Here is a 12,591-nt window from a genome sequence, read left to right as displayed (position 1 = left end):
TGGTCCCCCTCTTTCCCCCCTCCCTTATAGATGGTCCCCCTCTCCCCCCTCCCTTATAGATGGTCCCCCTCTTTCCCCCCTCCCTTATAGATGGTCCCCTTCCCCCCCCCCTATAGATGGTCCCCCTCTTCCCTCTCCCCCTACCTTATAGATCGTCCCCCTCTTTCCCCCCTCCCTTATAGATGGTCCCCTTCCCCCCCTCCCTTATAGATGGTCCCCTTCCCCCCCCTACCTTATAGATGGTCCCCCTCTCCCCCCCCCCCCCCCTGCACAGCAGATAAAACAAAAACAAAAAACAGCACACAACTCACCTGCCCTCCGTTCCCCCGTCGAGCCTCTCTGGTCTGGTCCCGGCTGATGTGCGGCTGCCCGGGGTGTCCCGTCCTGTCCCCGGCAGCGCGCGCATCAGAGAGCTCCCCGTGCGCCTGTGGCTGTGACTTCCGGCGCACGGGGATCTCTCTGATGCGCGCGCTGCCGGGGACAGGATGGGACACCTCCGGCAGCCGCACATCAGCCGGGGGACTAAGGCTGCATTCCCACGTTCCGTGATCCTGACGGATCACGGACGTGGAATGCATTTACCGGAGTCCCCCCGCGCCCGGACAGCATCTGTAATGAGATGCTGTGAGCGGGGGAGACTGTATTCATAAGCGCCGCGCGGCTGATTCATTACAGCGCGGCACTTATGAATACAGTCTCCCCTGCTCCCAGCATCTCATTACAGATGCTGTCCGGGCGCGGGGGGACTCCGGTACATGGTACGATCAGTGGCGGATTATAATGTGGGCGGCCGCCCGAACCGCTCATATTATAATCTGCCACTAAATGCCGCCCCCATGAAGACAGCTGGTGGCGCCGCCTGAGGCAGACGACTCAGGTCGCCTCATGATTGCGGCGCCCCTGGGTGGCTGCTGAAGTTGGATAAAGCCCTAAGGCTATGTAGAAAACATGGATATAGTCATTGGCTGTTTTCCAGACAATCTTAGAGCTTTATCCAACTTCAGCAGCCCCAGCTAATCAAATGCCGAACGATCGGGTTCGGATGGACTCCAGCATGCTCGAAGTTAGCTCATCTCTACTGTTAAGCTTCTCTCCCCTTGTGAAGGCTTAGCACTGCATAACGGTTCTAGTGTTCATAAGAAAACCAACTTGCTAGCTACAGTATGTCCCCATTAGAGGCACTGGCTTGGCTTCTGCCAAGACTGGTCTGTTGTGCTCGCTCACGCAAAAACTACAACTTGACTGAACTAATCACTCCCATCAAGTCCTAACCTCAGGGACTTATCTAATCCTGGCCATGATTGGTGGGGTATGTGGAGAAGAGAAAGATAGAAAAAGCTAAAGAAATTAGGGAAAGCACCTGCAAGTGATCAAAGCAGCAACACATGACAGTTATCCTTAGAATAGCTGAAGTTTTTCAGGGGTTAGGTTATACAGAAAGACCGTAGTGACACCTAGTGAGAAAACCACTGAGTACAGCAGACACCTCATCCCCTAGTGCGAGCCAGAGAGAAAGTTACCTTACTACGGTGCAACGGAACTTAGGGGCCCATCAGGGGTGTAGCTAGGGGGTTCAGCCTAGGGGGGGGGGGGGTGAGCAAGTCTGAGTGGGCTCCAACCAATTAGGTTATTTTTAATCTTGGAGAACCCCTTTAACCAGACTCTGCTTACATATAATAGCGGTATAGGTAGTTATCTATCTATGGGTCCATTTACACAGAAAGATTATCTGACAAAAAAATTGAAGCCAAAGCCAGGAATGGATTTGAAAAGAGAAATTTCTTCCTTTATTATCTGTTCAGTGTTTATGGTCTGTTTCTGGCTTTGGCTTCAAATCTTTGTCAGATAATCTGTCAGATAATCTCTGTGTAAATGGACCATATCTATCTAGAGTTTACAGAGTGGGAAGGGAGGATAGAAGACAGGAGTAGCTAGCATTTCCCCTTCAGGTAAGCTCCTTATAGTGTCCAATATAATACTGCTACACACTGGCCCCTTTGAATTCTGCCACAAACTGCACCCGGTCATCTTTGTATCTCTTATCCTATAGATAACAAGGTGAATCGGAAATACCCCTTTATTACACACATTTATCATACACTAGATTTAGCATAAACATATATAGGGTGCCTTCACACACACTGGATTCGCAGCAGATTTTGCTGCAAACTCGCTGTGTGAAATCCGCTATGTATAAAGCTACCCATAGAGAGATTTATCAAACTTTGTGCAATGGAACAATGGTGGAGTTGCCCAATGCAACCAGATTCCAACTGGATCCTGACTGGTTGCTATGGGCAACTAAACTTTTTGCACAAAGTTTGATAATCTCCCCCCATAGGATCATACAGAAATGATGGCATCTCACCTAAATTCTGGTGAGGCCAGGAGATAGTGAGGGAGAAAGAGTGGAGACCGCTGTTTGTCATTATGGAGGTGTCAAACTTCTGGAGCGTGGGTAGTGGACTGGACAGGATGATGGCATCGTGGGTAGTGGACTGGATAAGCTCATGGTATTGTTCTCATATAATATGATGCAGTACACAGGTGGAAGGAGACTACTTTTTTCAAGGCATGTCCTTTACATTTGTAATTTAGTTATATTACTGTAAATGTCTTATTGGTCATGATTGGCATCTCCATTTGTTCTGTTTTTTTTTTTTTTGCTGATATCATGTAAACTATGTCCACCCTGCAGTGCAATGTACCAGTATACTCTAGCCTTAATCCATCCATCAGAGGTGGTATACTGGTACATTACACAGCACTGCTGCACATAAACTATCAGCAACAAAACAGAACAAATGGTGATCACAATCATGTGACTTATAGGACATGTACAGAAACAGCACATGTACAGGTCTATTGCAATGGGACTTAACTGCATATAGTAGAGTGAATGTATGAACAGACAATACAAGTAGTCTCCGTCCACCTATGCACACAGCAGTCCAGGCACTTATGGGTTAATCCCCCTCCCCCGCATTCAGGCTCCTATCTATTCTTCATATGAACCTTCTGCTGTAACAGGATGCAGTTGGGACTCTGAGGAGGAAGGGAGCCTAAGACAGTGCTGGGAAAAGGCTGCCATGTCTCCATACTCCTGTCAGTGCCCCCAGTACATTACAGCAACAGGTTCAGATGAACATAAAAAAGGACACTGAGTGAAGGGGATAAGAGTCCTGTATTGCTGAGAAAAACTTGACAGCCGCCCCCCCTGCAGAACTCACCACACGCTCTGCTCTCTCCTGCTCCACAGCCGTGTGCCCCGCCCCCTCCCTGGACTCCAGCAGTGCTCCTCCTCCAGCACCACCTCTTTGCCATGTGCGGAAGCAGTCTACAGTCCACAACAGATGTGTTAAGCAATGTGCAATTGCTTTTGCAGACAGCATTAACCTGCTGGCACTTCAGTGGGCCCCTGCCTGAGTGGGCCCAGGAGCGTCTGCCCCCCTGCACCCCCCAAATTTCACTACTGGGGCCCATAATTGGTCACTACAGCAGCATGAAATCTGCTGAGATTCTGGTACATATGAACCTACCCTTAGGCAGAACTAGGAGGGCGCCTCACCGTTTGAGAAGCATTGCTTTAAACCATCAGCCAGTGTAATAGCAACACAGGAATTTTTTTTCTTTCCCTTTTTAAATCAAGGTCAGTTAGGTCACCATTAGAACAGCAATACTACAGCAAGTTCTATACCAAAAAAAAAAAAAAAAACAACCCACACACCACACACACTCCCTGAAGATGGATGCAGCCCTAGGGCAGCCTGGAAAGCATGGCTACAGCTAATTTTCTAGAACAGAAACATAGTTGCCATGCACATTACTACAGGTTTGTAGATTGGCAGAGCAATCCATGACTACAGGTAACACTGCAGTAGAGCATAAGGCTGGTTTCTGGCATCTACAGTAGTGATCAGCAGGACTTCACACATCTAGAGCCTAAACTTTGAGTGTGACTGATCAAAATTGGATCAAGTGGGGGAAAAACAAAAACAAAAAACTCTACAACAGGTTCATTATATAGCAACATCTTTAATGATATAAGTATGTCTTTTTTTCATCCAGACAGTCAGTATAGCAATGCCAAATACACTTCCAAGCACAGCAGCAATGATCCAGATCAGACTTGTAGGGTACTCCATTTCTTGATATTCTGGAAAAGGAAGGAGGATAAGTCAGGTTATAGGGACGTAAAAGTAGAGTTTACCACAACACATTACATAGCAATTTCAGGATTAGAATGTTGTGCATCAACTAGTCACTGCCCCACTACATACTCTTTATGTAGCTTGGTAGTTTATGGGCCATGCAGATGTTCAGCCCATCTTACAATTGTCACACCCTTAGACAAGGTCCTCTGTTAGGGCAAGGAATTTTAAGTGGAATCAATTTTAAGTGGAATCCACTTGAGTTCAGCCTTTCCCATTGACATGTCAATTCTTTGGGCAGATTGCACTTGAGAAATCCCACTGAATCAGTGGGACAGGCTGAACTTCAAGCACAATCCACTTGAAATTCCTTGACTATTCCGTAGTGTGTGGTGTCCCACCACTGCTTTTTTTTTTCTGTTTCATACACCTGTCCAAAAAGTTCTTTCAGCTTAAAGAGGACCTGTCACCCCCCGTGCCGGGGTGACAGGCTCCCGACCCCCTGTTAGATCCCCCTATACTTACGTGATCCCGCTTCCTGAGCCAGCCGGGTCCCGGATACATCAGCTCCAAGCCCGGCGCGCGCTCAGTCCAATGCCCATAGAGAATGACGGAGCATCGGACTCCCCATTCATTCTCTATGGGCGTCTGACCCTGCTGTCAGCGCGCGCACCGGGCTTCGGGAGCTGATATCTCCAGGACCCAACCGGCTCACGCAAGTATAGGGGGATCTAACAGGGGGGGGGGTGACAGGTGTCCTTTAAGTGATGCTGGAGTGTTTAGAGTTATTTTATTGTCCACCACTAGATGTCAGTATTGTACAGGTCTGAATATTGCACAGCTGCAGTTACTAATGGGTTACCGTTTTTATCTCGTACCACATGGATCTGTGCACCAATTAGAGCTGTTCTTTTAACACTAACACACACACGCACGCACGCCAGGGAAGTTCACCTAGGTCCCTGTAGGAGGAGTTTTACACTGGTGGAGGAAGAAGCTCAGTCCTAGTCAGATTCCTGTGCAGAGAGGGCATAAGGCAAGACAGTCCCTGCTGTAGTCAAGCTGAGCCCTGGCTTATGCCAGGTCCCCTGGTAGGGACAGAAGAACCAGTCCAGTCTGAGGTGTGAGTGGGAAGAGCACTCTTCTCCAAAGCAGCAGTTCTACACACTATTGAAGTGGTGAACACACACTTAGGGATCATCCCAGCCCACGCCGAGAACCAGTATAAAAGTGCAGGACAGTATCCTGAAGAAATAGGAACCGATCCTGATAGAGTACGTAGAGTAAAGTTGCTAGAAGCCCATCTCGCAGCGTGGTTGTCACCAGGAAACCTTGACCACTCTGCTCATCCCAGGTAACAAGGTCTGGGGCTTGCGTCACCCTCTAGGACAGATGGTGGGCAATAGGTGGTGCAAAGACCAGAAGAGTCAAAACACGGGCATAAGTATTCTCTCTACTTTCAAGTATTTCTATCTATTCTACTTCTCAATTTGTGGCAGAGCACAGTACTACTTTGGGTTGGGACTCTTGACATCCTCCTATTTCTCTGAACTTCTTCTTCTACCCCTCAGCACACAACTCAGTCAACACGGCTGTACTTTCATGCTCTCACCACTGATCTGGGTACTAAAGTCCAAGGTATCTTATCAAGCCAAAAGCCTATTGTGTATCACTGTATCAAGTATTCCTGCAGTAAAGAAGAATTTACATATTCTTACATAAGCACCTGCACAGCCATTGCACTTTCCTTGGGTCATCTCCCCTTTCTGTGGGTGGCAGTACCAATAGTCCGGGTGGGTCACAATTCCACTCAGGACCACCATGATAAGCGCCTAAGGGACCCACAAATAGCCTGGCAGGTTACTGACCACAGGGGAGATTGTATAGCCAGCCTCACTAAAATAAAAAGCAGGTGTGCCATCATACCCGTGTGCCCTACCAGCACTCACACCACGACAGCATAACATCTGGCTTGGCTAAGCCATTTCCTGACCAACCACTACTGTAGTGGAGTCAAACTTCATCTGGCAAGTGACCGGTCGCATCTCCCAGCGGGGCACCACCACATGTGAACTTACCCTTGGACTTAACATTGTTATTTTCTTACACAACCCATAATTAGCTTTAGATAACCCCAGTATTCATACATTCAGATACTCTTGATAGAACCCGCTTGCTAAGTGTATGTAATGTATTACCTTCAGATAACTGCTCACTTCCATCCACGTAGAACTCAATAGGGCCACGTGCAGAGACAACAGTGATTGGCTCCAAGTTGTTTAGAGATCTTCGTCCTAGGGGCGTAATGACAGGTTATGGTTACCACCAGTTTGGTCCCTCAGGTTTGGCTGCATTAGAGTTACTGGTTCTTACGTCTTGTGCGGCATGCTGGCACACACTGGTTCTGTGAGGACGGCACACATGCAGAAGCACTACAGTGGAAGTACACCTGGAAGAAAGTTGTGCGTTACTCAGAAGATGCAAGATGGCAAATGCTACACAAGAGACCTAAGTGACTTACCAGCCCCGATAATGAAGCTTGACCCACAGGCTCAAATTTAAATGTGCTGACAATAAAACGCTTGTAGTGAAGAGGGAACTCCAGTGAAGATGGTTGTATATTAACCGGTTTGGTCATGTAGTTGTCACCATCAAAAGGACACCTAAGGGGAGAGGTTCACTTTACATACAATACTTTTCTCCTTTTAAACAATCTTATTAGACTCGTCAGGTCCCAAGAGAACCAAGGCTTCCAAGTAGAAGACCCCCAGCACAGCCCCATGACCCTTACTAGAGTATATGGAAGTGGTTTCATTAAGGCCCAAGTCAGCATGTCACTTAGTTCATCCACATCTTACCCATCTATCAAGATTGGCCACTGTGGTAATTGTTGGGGGTCTTCAGGGGTGGTTGCCCAGCATTGTCCAAGTGTTAACACCACTCCAGGGTCCCCTCTGTTTAAAATGCGAACTTCCACAAAGACTGGATCCCTGAGTACTTTAACTATAGGATAATCTCCAGCGGCATAGTATTGTTGGTAATTCTCATCTGTCAAATAAAAAAATAAATAAATGCAGGAATCTATAAGGTTTACACAGACGTTAGACAACACAAACAAGCTAGAGGTCAGGTCCATACCCAGGGCAATCCTCATTTCCAAGTTCAGTGGTCCCACACTAGATGCAGGCGATGGTGGAGGAAGTGTGAAGACTTCTACACTCAATGGCACAGAATCACTCTCAATGTAACTGCAGCGGATGTTCAATCTAGAAGAAACTTTACTTCTCAGTTTTTCTGAATTATACTCAAGTGATAAGAGTCATGCACCCTATGAGGCTTTGTCCAAAGTAATATGAGCATTGATCCAGCATTAAAGGGGTTGTTCACCAAGAGTTTCTTTAAAATCAATTAGTACCAGAAATTTGTCTTTTATGCCCATTTTTTTTTAAAAAAAAACAAAAAACAAACCTCCTGTCCTGAAGGAAGTGGTGTATTCTCTCCAGTCTGACAGTGCTCTCTGCCACCACCTCTGTCCAGGAGGAGGAGAAAATCCCCACAGAAACCAACATTGTCTTACCTAAAGGTACTGTCCCTGGTTATGGATGATCCTCCCCAAGTTACCACACTCTTGTCAGCCACCAGGTTATTCTTATAGACCACTTTAGAGCCAATAACCTTGTTGGAAAAAAAATACTTCCATTAAGTGATCTATACACTTGACATTAGAACAGAGGAACCCTGAATAGCTTGCAGTAGAGTGATCATGTAATGGATAGGTGGTATAGTCAGCAGTACATGTACAAGACTCTACAAGCAGGTACTTACAGATCGTGTGGTCCCGCAGGCCGACAGAGGGAAACTGAAGAGTAGAAAGTCATCATTTTGAGCAACAGGTCTGCAATCTGTACCGCTAGCAGCAGAGAACTTGACTGAAGAAAGTAGCAGCGATGGCAGAGTGACTCCTCTGAAAACGGCAACCAAGAGATTGCCATCTGTGGTGCACTGGGCAGTGACTATGGAGAGAAGAGTTTAAGCATACAGAAAACTAAAGCCAAGAGTAATATAGCAATAAGTGTGTACCTCTGTTTCCATAGAAGCATGGAGTCCTGGTGTCCGCTTGGTCATAGCAGCAGCCCTTCAGGTTACAGGTGTCCTGGGAGACTGGAGGGCTAGCACATGCAAGTCTGCTTCCAGCAGGGACAGCCGAGCACTCCAATGGTGCTGGCGCATCATTTGCTAGGAAGGAAGTAGTTTGTTAGTGTACAGGTATGAAGCGTTCTGGGCACCAGCCCTCCAAGACTAAGGAGGTCTAACCTTCAGAAATTGGACACATTAGATCTTCTTTCTGGTACACCTCCCATTCTCCAGTAGTGTTGACCTCAAGGAAGATTGTCATTGTATAGTTATTCTCCTGCAGTTAATAGACCACAAGTTATACGGAGTGAAAGCCAAGTCTTCATACAGCAATATGACAATGAAGTGCAAAGGCTGAGGCCTGGTAACTGAAGTGCCCCCCATCATCGAAAAGATAACTACACTATTAATGATACATTTTCTATTGGGGCCCCAAGAGTCAAGTCGTGCCTTGGTACATGCGGCTACACATTGCAGTTTCAGTCAAAGCCAGAAGTAAATCCAGCAGGAAGTAATTTCTTTATCCCCCCATCCTTTTCAATCTACCCTTAAAGGAGAAGCAGGTTTTATTAGCTTCTCTAGGTTCCTTCAAGGGATTTCATGATTTAAAGCTTACCATCATCTGCACATAACAGCCATCATGTTGTGCATAGATGACTACATAGCCATCAGATGCAGGAGTAATCCTTATACCACAGGGTTCATCAGTGACAAGCGGGGTCCCATTTCCATCAGCATCTAAGACACACAACATTCACTGTGAGAACACATGGTATACAGCATCTTATTAAAGGGGTTATCCAGCGCTACAAAAACATGGCCACATCCCCCACTGTTGTCTGCAGTTCAGGTGCAGTTTGCAATTGAGATCCATTTACTTCAATGGAACTGAGCTTCAAAACCCCACCCAAACATGAAACAGTAGAGGGAAAGTGGCCATGTTTTTGTAGCACTGGATAACCCCTTAAAAAAAAAATACAAGAGTGCAAAGTATCTCCACTAAACTATGCACAACTTGTACTAAGTACACCCCATCAGGATTACTCTGTACATGCCAGGGGGAAGTTATGGATTCAATTTCACCCCAATACATAGGAAGTAATAAAAATAAACATGTTGAAGAGGAACTGAATTTGAAAAGACCCATTCTCTGATATCTCTTTGTACACACATCTATCACAACTTCTGGCATGTTGGAAGCTGCCAGACAGGGTCGGCTTCAGAACCCAGCAAGTGCCAGGGCCCACAGCACTTCTAGAGATTATCAATTATTGCTAAGTGGGGTCCAGTGGGCCCCAACAGATGCCACAATTCAGGGTCATCCCGGGAAGTCAAGACAGTTGTCCCGGATTCCTGGGTCAGCTCACCAGTCAGCTGGGACTTGCAGCATAGGCAGCATCCCTAGCACACAACCTGTGCTGAAAGAGAGGGGACTGCAAGTTGTCAGGTGTGTGGGTTTTCTCTTTAATCTATAGTTGTACATGGACACCATCTATAAGAGGGGGCACCATCTATAAGGGGACCTGCTGTTTTATCACCACCAAACTATTTGCTCCACAAAGGGGCCCACTGTGGCTCTGTCACCCATAGGCCCACCTGGAGCTGGCCCCACTGCCAGACACCACCACTGGCTGACCCCATTATATTTGTCACATGATCAGAGAGCTACTTCACATATCCATCTTCCCAAAAATCTCAGTGGAGGCTGAACAGCCTATACATCTTTATAACACTCTTAGGGTACAAACACACACACTGTATACGCAGCATATTTACTGCTGCGATACGCAGCTAATACGCAACAGATTATATCTAAATAACTGAACACAGCATCAAGTCTTTACCATCAAATCTGCTGCAGATCTGCTGCGTATACGGTGTGTGTGTTTATACCCTTAGGGTACAAACACACACGGCATATACGCTGCGTATTTACTGCTGCGATACGCAGCAGATACGATCTAAATAACTGAACACAGCATCAAATCTGCTGTGTGTGTTTGTACCCTTAAAGGGAACCTGTCACCCCCCCGTGCCAGGGTGACAGGCTCCCGACCCCCGTTAGAGCCCCCTATACTTACCTAATCCCGCTTCTGGATCCGGTCGGGTGACGGAGATCTCAGCCGCTGCAGCCCGGCGCGCGCGCTGAGAGATGAGTCCAACACCCAAAGAGAATGACAGGAGAGTCCAGCGCTCCCATCATTCTCTATGAGCGTTGGACTCATCTCTCAGCGCGCGCGCCGGGCTGCAGCGGCTGAGATCTCCGTCACCCGACCGGATCCAGAAGCGGGACCCGGCAAGTATAGGGGGCTCTAACGGGGGGGGGGGGGGGTCGGGAGCCTGTCACCCACCCTTTAACATTACTTTGGCACTGACCCCTAAACACTAGTAGTAGTAGTTTCAAGGCCCCTTGGTGGTGGTGGGAGATTATAAGATTAGAGTACTTGGCAAAGGAGTATAAGGCCATATACACTTGTGTATACAGCCCCAAACAGGCCAGGGTCTCCCAAGGCCACTGTGCATTCACCATCCATGGACCCAAAGACATAAATACATCCACCCTCAGAAGATTGTGAATCCAACAGTTTACAGAAAAATGTTGGTTTAACCCTTAAATTCCAATAATATATTAGTACACCTAGTGAGGAGTGTCAGGGCATAAGAGAATTTGGAGGGATGAAGAAGCTAAGTACCCACTGTACTCTTACCTGGGCACACTACAGACATGACCAGGGCACAATATAGATAGACGTGACCGAGGGCCTTACCTGCACCCGCTACAGACACGTGACCGAGGGCCTTACCTGCACCCGCTACAGACACGTGACCGAGGGCCTTACCTGCACCCGCTACAGACACGTGACCGAGGGCCTTACCTGCACCCGCTACAGACACATGACCGAGGGCCTTACCTGCACCCACTACAGTCAGGTGACCGAGGGCCTTACCTGCACCCACTACAGTCAGGTGACCGAGGGCCTTACCTGCACCCACTACAGTCAGGTGACCGAGGGCCTTACCTGCAACCACTACAGTCAGGTGACCGAGGGCCTTACCTGCACCCACTACAGACACATGACCGAGGGCCTTACCTGCACCCGCTACAGTCAGGTGACCAGGGCCTTACCTGCACCCACTACAGACACATGACCGAGGGCCTTACCTGCACCCGCTACAGACACATGACCGAGGGCCTTACCTGCACCCGCTACAGACACATGACCGAGGGCCTTACCTGCACCCGCTACAGACACATGACCGAGGGCCTTACCTGCACCCGCTACAGACACATGACCGAGGGCCTTACCTGCACCCACTACAGACAGGTGACCAGGGCCTTACCTGCACCCGCTACAGACACATGACCGAGGGCCTTACCTGCACCCGCTACAGTCAGGTGACCAGGGCCTTACCTGTGCATATTAGAGGCTGTGCAGGAAGAGTTAAAGCTTGTAAACTCACCATAAACTGAAAGTCTAGTAGAAATATTAGTGTCCAAAAGCTGCAGGGTGTATTCCAGGCTCTCCTCTCCACAGATCAGCAAAGGATCCTCATAGAACATATTCTCTGACAGAGCAGCGAGGCAGCCCCCAACCAGGGCCACAAGCCAGACCACCGACCACCTCCCAGACATGGTGCTTACTGAGACTACACCCAGGACCAGGCAGATCCTCTATTTATTTCCTGACACACCTGAGGGGGGAGATAACACAGGTGCTCCTGGTGTCATAGTGCAGCTGTGAAATCCTCTGGGTTCACACTGTGTTTTTCTATCCTTTTTACCAATTCCATCTCAGTATTGATGTATGGAAAAGAGGGTCAATTTTGTGTTTGTAAAAAAATTTTTTTTACATTGCAATCTTTTTTTTATGCAAGTCAATGTATGGTAAACAGTAGGATCTATTTTTGGGCACATTTTTATTTTCCCTTTCCCTGTATATGTTAAATGGGGGTAAAATTACAGTGTGAACCCAGTCCTAACACATAGGAGGAGATTTATCAAACATGGGGTAAAGTGAAACTGGCTCAGTTGCCCCTAGTAACCAATAGGATTCCACCTTTAGGCCCCGTTCACACAGCGCTAGAGGGGTGCGCCTCCCATAGAGTGTCATTATAACACGGAGGCTAATGGCATTCTGCGGCAGACAATTCCCACGCGGAATTCCACCCCTCTTGCTCTGTGTGAACAGGGCCTTAATTTCTAACAGACTCTTTGACAATTGAAAGGTGGAATCTGATTGTTTGCTAGGGGCAATTAAGACAATTCTACTTTACACCATGGGGGATATTTACTAAGGAGTCTAAT

General features: G+C 47.6%; 1 protein-coding gene and 1 long non-coding RNA gene across 2 annotated transcripts; both read right to left on the bottom strand.

Moving 5' to 3' along the window:
- Nucleotides 1–4,058: 4,058 nt before the first annotated feature.
- LOC138767793 (uncharacterized) lies at nucleotides 4,059–6,601 on the bottom strand. Its single transcript, XR_011358852.1, has 3 exons — nucleotides 6,525–6,601; nucleotides 6,350–6,445; nucleotides 4,059–4,156 (listed from the first exon to the last, which is right to left on the bottom strand). It is a non-coding gene; the product is annotated as an uncharacterized lncRNA (long non-coding RNA).
- Nucleotides 6,602–6,604: 3 nt separating this feature from the next.
- LOC138767792 (zona pellucida sperm-binding protein 4-like) lies at nucleotides 6,605–12,243 on the bottom strand. The gene is made up of 9 exons (XM_069945567.1): nucleotides 11,748–12,243; nucleotides 8,902–9,023; nucleotides 8,466–8,562; nucleotides 8,232–8,387; nucleotides 7,977–8,164; nucleotides 7,729–7,826; nucleotides 7,290–7,417; nucleotides 7,010–7,199; nucleotides 6,605–6,814 (listed from the first exon to the last, which is right to left on the bottom strand). The coding sequence occupies exons 1-9, from the start codon at nucleotides 11,917–11,919 to the stop codon at nucleotides 6,619–6,621; spliced, it is 1,347 nt and encodes a 448-aa protein (XP_069801668.1). The 5' UTR covers nucleotides 11,920–12,243; the 3' UTR covers nucleotides 6,605–6,618.
- Nucleotides 12,244–12,591: the final 348 nt, after the last annotated feature.

This window comes from Dendropsophus ebraccatus, chromosome 11, assembly GCF_027789765.1.
Source record: "Dendropsophus ebraccatus isolate aDenEbr1 chromosome 11, aDenEbr1.pat, whole genome shotgun sequence".
In the NCBI taxonomy this organism is placed as follows: Eukaryota; Metazoa; Chordata; class Amphibia; order Anura; family Hylidae; genus Dendropsophus; species Dendropsophus ebraccatus.
This window is presented reverse-complemented; position numbering and strand designations above follow the sequence as displayed.